General features: G+C 48.8%; 1 protein-coding gene across 5 annotated transcripts in view; it reads right to left on the bottom strand.

The window, feature by feature from the left end:
• Window positions 1-15,369, bottom strand: part of BICRA (BRD4 interacting chromatin remodeling complex associated protein) — a 478,150-nt gene that overhangs the window by 113,013 nt on the left and 349,768 nt on the right. For all 5 annotated transcript variants that reach the window (XM_078661098.1, XM_078661099.1, XM_078661100.1 and 2 more), the window contains exon 6: window positions 6,171-6,236. In XM_078661098.1, the coding sequence (XP_078517224.1) occupies window positions 6,171-6,236 (66 nt within the window). The remainder of the gene's footprint in view (window positions 1-6,170; window positions 6,237-15,369) is intronic.

The raw sequence follows: 15,369 nt of genomic DNA on the forward strand, positions 1-15,369 counted from the left end.
CTTTTAGCGCCAAGAAACATCAACAAGGTAGCACCAACGGTTCACAAGAGGGCATTCATTTTGCTTACCACATGCCCCACCAACCTTCCAGCACATATTACAATACTTGACGGTCACATTAGGCTACCATCTGTACTTAATGAATTATGCAGCGCAGCCTGCGGAGCTTCGACTCTGTGACGCGGTGGGATGGGCACCGTGCCCTCTCTTGGCTCACTGCAGTGCCAGTCCGACCCCAGGCTCACTGGGGCCCAGCCTGCGCCACTTCACGCATCCTCAGACGGCCTGTCACAGGCTCCCTGTGGACAGGTGGGGCAGGCCTTTTTCTCCTGAGGCGAGGTTTCGATATATAGGAGTCATTGCACATCATATGCCAGCATGCAATGCAGCTTATCAACAATTGTAACTGAGTTCAGTGGGTTAACACGTGCAGCTTACAGGCCACGCACTGGAATCTAGGGAGGAGCAGGCCTTCATCCTACCAATGTCAATAAAATAAGTAGTAAGCTGTTGCAATAGAGATTAGTATGGGTAATACACAACACTTTATGACATCCAGTAAGACCAAGCAGCGTAGAAAGAAACAGATCGTGGTGAGCAAAGGAAGTGCACACAAATACAATTCTATCACACGCATGAGCAGAGATATGACCGACTATTGGACGAACGTGTGAAACCTATCAGTTAGGCGAGGCCCTCATTCATCGCATTATTTTACCTACTATTATTCACGCCTGATAGTGTTCTGCTGTCGGGGCGATACCGGGCTCCGGAGCGGGGCTGCTGGTATACAGAGAAGACGCGTGGCCTGTTAGAGACCCGCAGATGGAGACTCGCTGTATGAGGGATCTGGGAGAGGTGGGGCGAGGGTATTTTGAGCCTATGGACGGTTTACTACTGTGGGGTCGGTTTGACCAAGGCAGATGAAGGCGACTGTGCTAGTTTGGGTGCAGCTTTGCTCCTGGTGACGAGCATGGGGAAGCCCTCGTGGCTGGGACAAATCCCAGTGTGACTCTGCAGTGACGGCTAGGGAATCCCTCGAGGCTGGACCAATACCAGCATGGCCCGGCAATGATGTTTTCGAAATCTCTGCACTGCAACACTAGGCGCGAGAGCGTGCACGCCACACCAAGATATGTGTTTTGAATTACCGCGCACACATCTGTGCACGATAATTCAAAACACATGTCACCCATGCGGGTAAGCGCAACCAATAGGCCATGGGTGGAGCAATGCACCCGCCTTTGCCCAATTGCGTGCTGTCTTTGTAAAAAAAGACACATGCATAGACCAATAGCCAGGGACAAAACAAAAAGCACACGCAGGAGCGTGTGCAAGCCTCTGGAGTGATTCTGAAAGCCCTTACATGAAGTCTTCGCCAGAACAGAGCAAGCGCCGTTACAGGCTCGACCTAAAAAGAGATATTACAGGACCCAACCACTAGATGGCAGAGTAGCACAGCATATGAATCCAGATTTTTTTTTATCACACAACAAAACCAGGATGGCTTTGCTAAATACACAGGTGATGTGCTTGCTGGTCTTGATGAGAGCTAGGAATCTCCTTTTCTCCTCAAGCTGATTTCGTCAAAAATCGAATCTTAATCTTTATTCGGATTTCAAAAAATCCATAAAAGCACAGTTTTAAAATACAATTCAACATATTTAAAATTGCAGGTACACTAGATGCAATAGATGTATATAAAGTGCATATTAGTACTATTACGAAGTCACATATTTCCATTATCTAAAATGCAAAGGAGGTCCATAATCATAGGGAGTACAAATAAATCAAGGGCATCCCATACTTCTATGAACAAAAAATAACTTCTAGGAAAGTGCTTGTGCAGAATATGGCTTTAAATTGGACAGTTAAAAGGATTAAACATGCTTCGCACAGACCTTTGGGCAGCGTTGTAGATAACAGTATTCTAAAAGAGCTAGTATTTACAATATGTACAACTGTTATACGGCGGATTGAGACAATTAAAAGCCATTGAAAAACTACTGCCATTACTTAAATGGGGTCCTTTGCCCACTGGATTGTTGTCAGTGCCCCGGGGACTAGGGGAAAGCATGTAGGACGTTTTAGGATAATAATCATGTAGATTCCAAGTGGAAATAAGTCCATCGCCATTTTGAGATAGCCATGTCTGCATGTATGGCACAATGTGTCTGCTCCTGAATCGTATCAAGATCAAGTCTCCCAAGATGTCTTTTTTAAGGGGTCCAAGCCAGCCCACCCTCCGGACACTTATTATTCGGCCATCAAGATGGTAGGGCAAGGGTCTGTTTTTGGACAGCCAGAACTTGACCTTATTCATGAGTTCAGGTTGTCTCTCTGCTTTACCTTTCGCTAGTTCAGGTACTCCCGAGAGAACAATTACAAAAGGGGCAGCTTCTGGAGGTAGATGAATATGGGTGGTACACACATGTTGAAATGGAATCTGACGTGCTGTTGACAATTTCGGTAGGGCTTTAGGATTAATCGGCAACAAGGAGGTTGGAGTTGGCAATTGAATAGGCATCACTTCATAAGGTGTAATCAAGTTAGATGGGTTTGAGGGAGCATTTGTCGGCAGGCATTGGGTTGTTGCAACATGGTTTGAGTGGTTCAGGAGACATTCAACAGAGTTCTCCAACCCCGTCAGCTTCTCCCCCAGTGTAGTGATTTTGTCCATCAAGGGGTGTATTAAAGATGTAATCAGGTGCTCGATCATAGTCAGAAAAGCCTGATGGGAGGATGGTGGTGAATCATCCAGGTTGGCAACAGGTGGCAAAATTAAGGATGAGTTATTTAAAGATGGTATGGGGCTTAAAGAAGGATTGTCAAATTTGGGTATTTTAGGAAGACTCCCATTAACTTTGTCCCCATCGAACTTCCTTTTGTCAGGTGTAGCCCTGGGAGGTATTTGTTGAGTATCAGAAAAGGATTCCATCTCCCTTAAACGTGGTGATAAGCTGCAGCATTTTAACGTGGGGGAAAGTACTGCTGGAACGTACTTGACCTTACACAGGCTATTTAAGTCCTCCAGCCATGATAGACTGGAAGGAGAATGTGCAAATATATCATATGGGATTTTATCGGACATATCCCCTGTTTTGGGCGTAAGCATAGTTGGAAAAGGTACAAGTCAAAAGATTACCTCTGAAGTGACAAAGGGGGTGGCCCGTCCCCGTCCTCCTCGGTCCAATGAGGGCCTTAGAGGGCCCGCCCTTTGCCCGGGCTTAGCCCGGCTAGTCCCGCGCGCGTCCCGCGATGCGGGAGGGGCGGCTGGTTCTTATGTGCCTCCGGGCGCTGCTGGATGATGCGTCAGGTCGGCGCCCCCGTTGGCAGTGAGGGGACGCTGGGAAATGTAGTCCCAATCGCTCTCCCCCCTCGGCGGCCGCGATGTCCAAGCAGCGGCGGGGGAGAGCGTGTGCAGGCAGAAAAGCAGCCACGGGACCCCCACAGGTAATATCAGGTCACAATGCCCCCAAGATAATGGCCCCCGCTCAGCCGCAGGGGCGGCTGGTTCTTATGCGCCTCCGGGCGCTGCTGGATGATGCGTCAGGTCGGCGCCCCCGTTGGCGGTGAGGGGACGCTGGGAAATGTAGTCCCAATCGCTCTCCCCCCTCGGCGGCCGCGATGTCCAAGCGGCGGCGGGGGAGAGCGTGTGCAGGCAGAAAAGCAGCCACGGGACCCCCACAGGTAATATCAGGTCACAATGCCCCCAAGATTGCGATTTCGTCAAATCTTTTCCATACGTTTATTTTAGTTTTTTTTTTTTAAAACAGGAATCGCGCCGCCGGGGCCATGCGGGTATGTTTGCTGTTTGATTTACAGTTGAACAGAACAGGAAGATGCCCGTAGCATTGCACAGGGAGGTGGACTGAACGCATATATTCCTAATTGATTGTTCTAGGAATGGGACTGTGACGACGCCCATGTGGGTGAACTATTTCGCACTACCAGTCCCAGAATGCATTGGAAGGCATGCAGATTGAATAAATGAGGGATGTCACTGCTATGCATCAGGAGCATCGACACTGGACATGTAATGGCTCCTAGTTCCCCCCCCCTCTTTGTATGATATGCGTACAAAGGGGTGCCAGCCTGTGTTTCGCCGACCTGTCTTGTTTTCATGGAGGCTCAAGAGTTTCCTCATTGTAGAACAAACAGTACATGCCAGAGGTTTTCTTGATTCTCTGCCACTTAAAACACTATGTGCTTGAGTATTTTTTACTCATTGTTTGTAGTTTCAACGTTGCCACAGGGGAGGCCCTCATTTCGCAGTGTATTTGGTGCTTTGGTAGCCAGCTATTTTTTAGTATGATTAAGATTATGAAGAAGGTAGCCCATCCAGGGCGGTATGAGTCATGTGATTAATGCTTTATTGGGTATGCTACCCAAATCAACGTGACCTTTTTAGCTTTTCTGCTTTTTTTCATATGCCTCATTTGAGGCTTTTTCTCCTAAGACCCCCGCTTGAGACAGAGGGTATTTTATCTTATTGACACTGTTCACATGCACTTCACTGAATTATTTTGGTCCTGAAGAAGCGCAAACGACCCTGTTTGGGGGAGAAAAGCGCAAGACATGTTGACCAAGACCCTTGACTCACGGGCATATTGTGCCTTTGGGACAGTGTTTTATTCAGCAGTTTTCGGACTGCGAAGGGTACAACAGTTACAATGTCGCTGCATGTTGACCCGTTTTTAACCCATCAATTATTTTGCACACACATTCTTCTTTTTTTACCCTCATTTGACCCACTCCCCACACAATTTCATGCACCATCCGGCAGTCCTATAAAAGATCTCCGATAAAGTGACCCTTCGGGGGGCCCGTAGGGAATTGCAACGCCGGCCCTACGAGGAGCAACTGCCTCGGGATGAAGCATGACACCCCTTGGGGTGTGTGAGGGCATCAGAGGACAAAAAGTGTTTTTTTCTCCTAACCTGTGGCTATCCTTTACCTAAGGTTTTCCTTCTTTGTACACATTTCTTTCTAGACGCACGGGTGACTTTTTGCCCCCTACTTAAGGAACAGTGTCCTTTCGTTGGTTTAAAGCCCTTTGTACGCCCCACACTGACAAAGGAACTTAACTGGGCCCTACTGGCGCAGTCAATGTGTCCTCTCGGGCCTGTATGTGTGCGTGCCATCATGTGTAACAACACCCCCACTGCCTGTCAGATGAAAATAGTGATTAATATGTAATGCAATTCTCAGTGCCTGTCCCCTATCTCTTCTTTCACCCTTTGCTTTCCTGCCTCGTTCTGTCTTCCTTTCCCTCTTCTTCTCTCTTGTTCACTAAGTAACGTCATGTTGGGTTAGATAAGACTCAATCTCTCAGGACACTGATGTATAAAGAACGATTGTTACTCCCTATGCTAACCCTGTATCAGAATTGCTAACTGCTTATGCGTTCTTGTATAAAAAATAAATAAAACACGGCGAAATATATATTCAAACATAACTAACACAAGGCGGCATTCTAGCTACGGGATCTGTTTACTGACATTTTCAAAATACAACAATTTTCCTAAAATACACTGATGCAATCATCAAACAAAAAGAGGCCGAATTGTGGCCAATAACAGAGCGAAAAGCACGCTCCGTACGTTTTCAGGCATTTTGTGTAGTATCATTAACCATAAATCACACACTAAGCATCTGTTCAAGCAAATTTGAACGCCGAAGAAAGCACACCCGCAAATCGACAGCGTTTCCTGCACATCACGTTTCAACATAAATTCAAAGTACTTCACATTTTAAAATCATCGCAGGAAATAGGTTGTATGCATGCACAAAAGCTTGAAAATCTGATTACACTCCCTCATTTATAACTCATTTTGGCAGAAAAACACAACAGGCTAGGTGTTTAGCTTGTTGTAGAGGCAAATTTTTAGAGCCTGACCTGGTAATAAAGCAGTTTCTATAGAAAGGTTACCAACTTCATCTTGGGTAGGAAGCAAAATACACCATTAATAATGAAAACCCACTACTTGATAAGGCCACCCAGGGCTACTTGGGACAAAAGCAAATATATGGCAAACTAAGAATTTCCAGTTCCTCTTCCCACTAGGCAGCAGGATAAACTATACTGGATGAGGAAGGAGAATAATTAAATAATTGGAACAAGCGATAAGCAGCAATATTAAAAGATATTTCAATGATAAACTACTTACCCCAGTGCCAACAAAAAAAGCATTTGCAGCATCGCCCGCGGTGTCCAGAAGATCATCGCTGTCAATCTGTAATGGAAGAGATACTTTATCAATTAAAACAAAGAACACAATTCAATTTTTTTCCTTTCTCTTTATCCTGTCCATATCTTTGTGTGAAGTTGTCTCTTTTTTAGTTGTATTCTTATGAATTATGATAAATCTACTTAACTTACACTGTGACCCTCTTTGCGATTAACCATTGCTTGCAAGTTTATTTAAGTAACAATATCAATTGACTATAAGCTACGATCATCATACTTGTAATAATTATGTATTTACAGTGAAGAAATTGTTTAATTAATATTTTGCTCGACAGGTCCCTTTGCCTTTTCTGTTGAATACATATCATATGCGCCCTGAAGAAGGTGATACCCAGACGTCGCCTTCCTGACAGAGACCTGGCTGAACTCCGCCTCTGCACCAGACATAGCCATAGCTGTCCTGGAAAGCTACAAGATCGCCCGCAGGGACCACACCAACGGAGCAGGAGGAGGAATCGCCATCGTCCACAGGAACACTCTCAGAGGGTCGACCAACACCGACGACACCCTCAGCACCGCCGAACACCTGCACTTCCAGATCCACACCGACCCCAACACCACCCTCAGAGGAACCCTCATCTACAGACACCCCGGACCCCGACCACAGTTCAGAGACTCCATCGCCGACTTCGTCAGCACACACGACCTCGCCTCCACAGACTACATCCTCCTCAGGGACCTAAACTTCCACCTCGAGAACAACAACACCACCAACTCCACCACCCTGATCATCAACCTAGCCAACCTCAGACTCATACAACTCGTCACAACAACCACCCACTCCGCCGGTCACATGCTTGACCCCATCTTCTCTGTTAGCCCCCACGTCTCCTTCAACCACGCCACCGAACTCCACTGGACCGACCATCGCTGCATCCACTTTACCTTCAAGAAACCCACCGCGCACCACCGCAAGCAACAGATGCCTCGCCGCTGCTGGAGCAGTCACCGAAGACCAGCTAACCACCACCCTCGCCCAGAGCCCACCCGCCGACCCCTACACCGCCATCCGCAACCTCAGACAGTGGATCAACGACTGCGCCAACACCCTCACCCCGATCAAGAAACCCTCCAACAGTCACACCAACAAGAAAGCCAGCTGGTTCACTGAAGACCTCCGGGCCTCCAAGCAAACCTGTTGAAAGCTGGAGAAGATCTGGCTCCGTGAACAAACACTGGACAGCCACGCAGCCCACAAGAATGCCACCCGCAGACACCATCACCTCATCAGATCCACAAAAAGGGCCTCCTTCAAAGACCACCTAGACAACATCGCGCACAACAGGAAAGAACTCTTCAACATCCCCCAGCTCCAACACCAACGACGTCCCACCCTCGCAAGACCTGTGCAACTCGCTGGCCACATTCTTCCACTGCAAGATCGCAGACATCCACGACAGCTTCAACGCCATGAACGCCCGACAACCACTGAGACCTCCGCCCCCATCCGCCTGCTCTCCTGGACCAACATCAACGACGACGATGACACCATCAAGATCATGAACACCATCCACTCCGGATCTCCGTCAGACCCATGTCCACACCACATCTTCAACAAAGCTAGCACATCCATCGCACCCCATCTCCTGAAAGTCATCAACACCTCTTTCGAGACCGCAACCTTCCCGGAGAGCTGGAAGTACACCGAGATCAACGCCTTACTCAAGAAACCCAAGGCGGATCCAAAGAACCAAGAACTTCCGGCCCATCTACCTGCTCCCGTTCCCGGCAAAGGTCATCGAGAAGACTGTGAACGAACAACTGACCCGCTACCTCGAGGAGAACAACATCCTGGACCCTTCCCAGTCCGGGTTCCGCAGCAACCACAGCACAGAGACTGCCCTCATCACCGCCTCCGATGACATCAAGTCCCTGCTGGACAACGGAGAAACGGCGGTCCTCATCCTCCTAGACCTGTCAGCCGCCTTCGACACAAACTGCCACCACACACTACGTACATGCCTCCACAACGCCGGGATCCAAGAGAAGGCCCTGGACTGGACCACCTCCTTCCTCTCCGGCAGAACACAGAGCGTCCGCCTTCCCACCTTCCACTCCGAAGCCACCGAGATCATTTGCGGCGTACCCCAGGGCTCATGTCTTAGCCCAACTCTGTTTAACATCTACATGGCACCGCTCGCCCACTTTGCCCGTCGGCACAACTTCAACATCATCTCCTACGTCGATGACACCCAGCTGATCCTCTCCCTCACCAAGGACCCCTACACCACCAAAACCAACCTTCACAAAAGAATTAAGGCCGTCACTGAATGGATGAGGAAGAGCCGACTGAAGCTGAACTCAGACAAGACGGAGGTCCTCATCCTCGGATCCACCCCTTCTGCCTGGGACGACTCCTGGTACCACACTGGGAACCGCACCAACACCCACCGACCACACATGCAACATAGAGGTAAACCTCGACTCCACCCTCTCCATGACTAAACAGGTCAACGCCGTCTCCTCCTCCAGCTTCAACACCCTCCGCATGCTCCGCAGGAACTACAAGTGGAACCCCACTGAAACGAGAAGAACAGTCACCCAGGCCCTCGTAAGCAGCAGGTTAGACTACAGAAACGCCCTCTACGCAGGAGCCTCGGCCAAACTCCTGAGACGGCTCCAACACATGCAGAACGCCTCTGCACGCTTGATCCTCTACATCCCTCACCGCAGCCACATCACACCCCACCTGAGAGACCTGCACTGGCTCCCAGTCAACCAGAGGATAACCTTCAAGCTCCTCACCCACGCACACAAAGCACTCCACAACACCGGACCAACGTACCTCAACAGACGACTCAGCTTCTACATCCCCACCAGCCAGCTCCGCCGACCTCGCCACAGTCCCCTGCTTCCGAAGAGCGACCTCCGGAGGTAGATCACTCGAACACCTCGCCGCCAAGACCTGGAACACCCTCCCTATCCACAAACGGCAGACCCAAGACCTGCTAACCTTCAGAAAACTCAAGACCTGGCTTTTCGAGCAGTAGCAGCATTCCCCACCCCAGCGCCTTGAGACCCTCACGGGGGAGTAGTGCGCTTTACAAATGATATGACTGATTGATTGATTGATACCCGGAGAAAAGGGTGTTTCACCGAAACGCGATTCGGTGCTATATATTAGTTCCCTCCTTATATACATCTGTTTTTTTGTTTTGAAAACTGATTTATTATGTTGAAAAATTCTACATTAATGTGAAAATATTTCGCTCGGATTACATTTATTCTGAAGCCTTTTTTTGTAATGAAAGATAAGTTACTTACCTGTAATTCTAGTTCGCATCCAGGGGCATCCTCATCAAAGTCATAAGCAAAGAATATTCCCGCCCATGTGCGGGGACCTCGGAAATAATATAAAAATGATATATGGAAATCACATATATCTAGCTCCACATATATATGTACATATATCATTTTTTCTCACACCAATGCAGCCCCAAAACTGAGGCTAAACGATGTAATTACCCATAAAGAGACTATTTGCAAGCATATAAACACACACATTAGGTCAAATAGCACTTGAACTCTGTGTTTTAATGAGCAAAAAACACTCAATTCATGAAAATTGCAAATAATCTAGACATTGTTAGCCCACAGGCTGAATTGTAAAGCAATAGCATAGAAAATGAAAGCATTCTCAACAAAAACTGGCACCGTGCCTTTAAGGCAGCCATGACCCCTTGCTTCCCATCATGCCTCAGGGTGACAGTTAGGTCAGTTGTTCTTTGCATAAACCTGAAAGTCAGGGCTTGACAATAAAACTATAAACACTTTGACATCATCTCATTTACCTGGGGAGGCGGGTGGATTGCTTATGACTTTGATGAGGATACTCCTGGAAGAGAACTAGGATTACAGGTAAGTAACTTATCCTTCTCTTCCAGGGGATCCTCATCAATAGTCATAAGCACTGAATAGAATAGCAAGCCCATCAACCACCTGCAGGTAAATGAGAAACGCATGACCCAACCAAAAAACTAACAGCTGAAATCAGCCGTTAAACAGATTCCGCAAGGAGGCCTAGCCTACTTGGGTATCTGCTCTAGTGCCTGAATCTAGACAGTAGTGTCTGGTAAATGTATGGACGGACCTCCAGGTCGCCGCCTTACAAATCTCAGACATGGACACATTATGAAGAAAAGCTGTAGAAGCCGCTTTTCCTCTAGTGGAATGTGCTTTGGGAGAAAACCCCAGGGTCTTCTGTGCCAATTGGTAAGCAAGTTTGATACATGAAACTATCCACCTGGAGATAGAACATTTCGAAGCTGCGTAACCAGATCTGATCGACAAACAGTTGATCAGATTTTCTTATAGATTTGGACCGATCTAGACAGAATTTTAAAACCCTTTTCAGGTCCAAAGAATGCAAGGTCCTCTCAGCTGGAGTGGACGGATTGGGAAAAAAGGCGGGTAGAGAGATGGTCTGGTTCATATGGAAATCTGACACCGCCTTGGGCAGAAAAGAGGGATGTGTCCTCAACACCACCCTATTTAAATGGAACACTGTATATGGCTCTTTGGCACAGAGAGCTTGAATCTCGCTCACCCTGCGAGCTGACGTGATCGCTACCAAAAAATCAGCCTACCAAGAAACATGCTGCAAGGTTGCTTTATGAATGGGTTCGAAAGGAGGACCCATCATTTTCAATAGCACCAGGTTCAACTCCCAGGGGGGTGACGGAGGACGTACCGGAGGGTAGACCTTCTTCAAGCCCTGCAGAAAATCTTTCACAGCTTGTAACTGGAAAAAAAAAGGTTGGGATGGTGAGCGCCTATAAGCTGTTATAGCTGCTAAACGCACTTTAATAGAATTAAATTTCAACCCTGCTTTAGCCAGATAGGATGACAATTGTTCTGCATACACCACATGTAGAAACGCTTCCACTTGCATGCACAGGAATGCCTTGTGGAAGGACGTCTCGCTTCTTTCAAAATGGACATGCAGTCCTGCGGCAGTCCTAGGTGGCCGTATTGTATGACCTTAGGAGCCATGCTGCCAAGTTCAGTGACGGAAGGTTGGGATGACGAATCCTCCTGTTCATCTTGGATAGCAGGTTTGGCCTGCACGGCAGCTTCCTGTGAGGGGACCCTGACAGATGTAAAAGGTCCGTGTATCACCACTGTCTCGGCCAGTCGGGGCAATAAGAATCAGCTTTGTGTACGAGTGACCTAGCTTGCTCACCACCTTCGGGATCAGCGGAAGGGGTGGAAAGGAATACACAAATTCCTCTGACCAGTCTATCAAAAGGGAATTCCCCCGTTCGATCCTGGTCAGTAGAATCTTGAAGCGAAGTCTCGACATTTGGTGTTTCCGTCGTCCGCGAAGAGATCTATGGTGGGACGACCCCAGGACTGGAAGATGCTTTCGGCTATCTCGTCGTTGAGAACCCAGTCCTCTCTGTCTTCGAAATGCCGGCTTAGAGCGTCCGCTCTCACGTTCTGTTCTCCTGGGAGATGGACTGCTGTGACTGACAGATTCCGAGCCAGGAGCCAATGCCACAGATTTTGTGCCTCCAGGGAACGGGTGCTTGAGCATGTCCCTCCCTGTTTGTTCAAGTAGTACATTGTGGTGGTGTTGTCCGTTTGTACCAACACTGATGATGCTTGAATCGAGGGCAGGAAAGCTTTGAGGGCTAGATGGACTGCCCTCAGCTCTAACATGTTGATGTGGTAGGATTGCTCTTTGGGAGACCACAGTCCTTGCGTCTGGAGATGACCAATGTGTGCCCCCCCAACCTTGTAGAGAGGCATCTGTGATTAGGGTCTGGGCAGGTGGAGGTTGATGGAACGGAATCCCGACTTGCATATTTAGTCTTTTTATCCACCAAGGTATGGATGCTCGCGCTGTGTTTGACAAAGTTATCTTGTCGTCCCAGCGAGCTGACTGCTGGTCCCACTTGTCCTCCAGATCCTGCTGGAGAGGACGCCTCTTTAGTCTGGCATTCGGGACCAGAAAAACTCAGGATGCCATTAAGGGATGCAGGGAGGCAATCCTTCGCACAGTCAGATCCTTGTTTCGTAGAACCAGTTGGTATTTCAGAGTGATGGAACACTGTCTCTCCTCCGAAGGAAACACTTTTTCTGCCTCGGAGTCTAGCAGAGCTCCCAGGAAATGTATTTTCTGAGTCGGCTGTGAAGTTGACTTGGTGAAATTCACATGTAGCCCAACCGGTAGCATAGATTGATGCAGCTCAGAAAGTGGTTCCTTACACTGTCTGGGGAAGGACCCTTCAACAGCCAGTCGTCCAGATATGGGTACACGAAGACATCCCTGCGGCGTAGAGTGGCTGATACCACTGCGATGCACTTCGTGAACACTCGGGGGGCTGACTTCAACCCGAATGAGAGGACTTTGAACTGGTAATGAGAGGTCCCCACCCCGAACCGGAGGAATCTCCTGTGACTGTGAGCTATCGGGACATGAAAGTTATGCATCTTATAGGTCCAGCGAACACATCCAATCCCCCTGCCTGAGATGTGGATATATTTGATGAAGCGCCAACATGCAAAACTTTTTTTTTTTTTTTTTAACATAAAGGCTGAGTGTCTGCAAGTCCTGAGTGTCTGCTTTCTGGCCCTTTTTCTTGACCAGGAAGTATCTTGAATAAACTCGGTAACCTCTTGATGGCTGATTTTGTGAGAAGGGTGTCCACCTCTTTTTGTAGGAGTTTTAACAGATGACTCGACGTTGGCATTGGAGGGATAGAGAGCGAGGTTGAAAGCGAAGAGAGTAACCATTCTGAAGCGTAGCTAACACCCAGTGATCTTTTGTAATGGCACGCCACTCATCCATATGATACCCGATGCTTCCCCCCACTGGAGTGGTCAACGGCGCTGGGGGAAGGAAGAACTCATGGTTTGGATTGAGTCTTGTTGGAATTGTTGCCTTGACGCTGATTTCCTCCGCTTCTTGAGGAGCGCCTGCCTCTGTATTGGGATTTTTGCTGCCCCTGTTGGTCTTGATTCTTCTGCCACTGAGGAGTTTGAACCCTCTGTTGGGAAGATCGCTTACTGTAGGGGCGGAACCTTTTACGGGATTCTTTTTTCTTTAGAAGCCCAACGGCCTTTAGAGTGTACAATTCCGTTTTTATACGCTGCATTTCTTTATCAGTGTGTGAACCGAATAAAGATGATCCAGAGATAGGCAGGTTCATGATGTGGGACTGAGCTTCTGGCTTTAGGGTTGTAAGACGCAACCAAGAAGACCTCCTTGCGCATACCCTGTGAGCATATCCATGCGCCGAAAGGGTAGCTCCGTCAGCTGCAGCGCTAATGATCTGGTTGGAGACCTGTCTGCCCTCCGTAAGGATTTCTTCAAAATCCCTGCGATCCTCTTGAGGGAGTTTCTCAATGAAACGCTGTAGGGAATCCCACAGGGATCTATCATAGCGGCCCAATAGCGCTTCCGCATTGGATACCTTCAGCAAGAAGGCCGAGGTGCCGCATATCCTTCGTCCCCAGGAGTCTTGCGTCTTGCTCTCCTTGTCTGGTGGTATAGTGGAGGAAGATGCCACGGCATGGGTCTTTCTCGCCGCTGCGATAATTACTGAATCCGGGGGAGGGTAGGCTCTGAAGAAGAGTGGATCCCTCTCTGGAGAACGATATTTTTTGAGAATCCTCCCTGGAACAGATTTTATTGTCGCTAGCGTGAGGAATACATCCATGACTGGTTCTATGATACCCGGAACCAAGGGAAGCAGAGGTTTGGCCGCTGTCTTGTGATGTAGTGTTTCGAAAATCACTGAAGACTTGGTCTGGCGAGCTGTCATGGGAATCCCCAGCTTAAGTGCCCCTCTGCCTAAAATGTCTTGGAAAGTCAAGATATCGTCCACTGGAGAGATTCGACGGTGGACTGTCGGTCAGTGTTGGAGAATAGTCTCTATGTGAGCGAGTAGAAGATGAGGAAGAAGTGGGAGATCTGTGTTCCCTTCTCCTGCTCCTTGACCTGGATCTCCATCTGCTTGAGCGCACCGAGGTGCGCATTCGCTCTCTGGGCCTGGAAGGAGGTCGATCCCGATCCGCCTGTTGTGTTAGCCGAGCTGCTGTATCTTTGTTTGGAGCCCAGTGATGTAATGGCCTGTACCATCTAGGTGACGTGATTGAAGGCGACTTCTGTCTTTCTCTCCTCTCAGGGGAACGTGCTGAAGGAGATGGGTTCACCTCTTCATGCAGTGATCTTGCTGGTGAATGTCCTGACACTGCACTGTCAGAAGAATAGACTACCACTTCCGGGGACCTAGATGTTGATCCACGGTGAGAGATATGGGAGCCTGAGGGAGATGACGATAGGCTCACTGGAGGAGAGGCCTCTCCTGAAGGGCACCTAGAGCGAGATCTGGAGCGACTCTGTGATGCCTGTTGTCTTGACGGAGACTGCTCTGAAGAAAACCTCTTCTTTTTAGAAGGTGGGCTAGAGCGCACAGGAGAGTGTCCCTTTGACTTAGAACGCCTCTCCTACGCCAATGCCGCTTCCTTTCTCGACTTCGACTTTTAAGATCTCTGCTTCGACGTCGGACAGTGATTCGGTGACTGAGTTGTCAAACTCGACGTCATTCTTACAGGTGTCTTCTGCATCGACGTTGAGGTATGCTGGGTCAATGTATGCCTCGACGCTGAAGGCGGTGACTGGTGTCTCGACGCCGAAGACTGATGAACCATCCTTGGCAGAGACCTGTGACTCGACGTCGAACGCCGTTGAGACGCCGACGGAGCAACCTGCTATGACGTCGAACGCCGGTGCGTCGATGGAGCGCTGTGCCTCGATGTAGATTGCTGATGCGACAACGGAGCGATGTGCCTCGACGTCGATCGCTGTGGCGACGGAGTGACCTGCCTCGACGACGGATGGCCCCCTGGCGACGACGGATACCTGCCTTTCGACGTTGAACGCCGCCTGGTTGGCGTCAACGGAGGTACCCGAGTTCTCGTCGTCGAAGTCTTCGTCGAAGTCTTCGCCTACGGATGATGAGCTGTCTTTGAAGTTGTCCCGACGGAGAACAGGTCGGGACTTCTCTTGACATCGACAGCGTTCTCCTCTTCTGCTGCCTTTTAGGAGACCTACCTCTTTCAGAGAGGCCATAAATTCGAATTCTCTCTCTGTCTTTGAGGGTTCTCCTTGA

The sequence above is a fragment of the Lissotriton helveticus genome, chromosome 9 (genome assembly GCF_964261635.1).
Source record: "Lissotriton helveticus chromosome 9, aLisHel1.1, whole genome shotgun sequence".
NCBI lineage: Eukaryota > Metazoa > Chordata > Amphibia > Caudata > Salamandridae > Lissotriton > Lissotriton helveticus.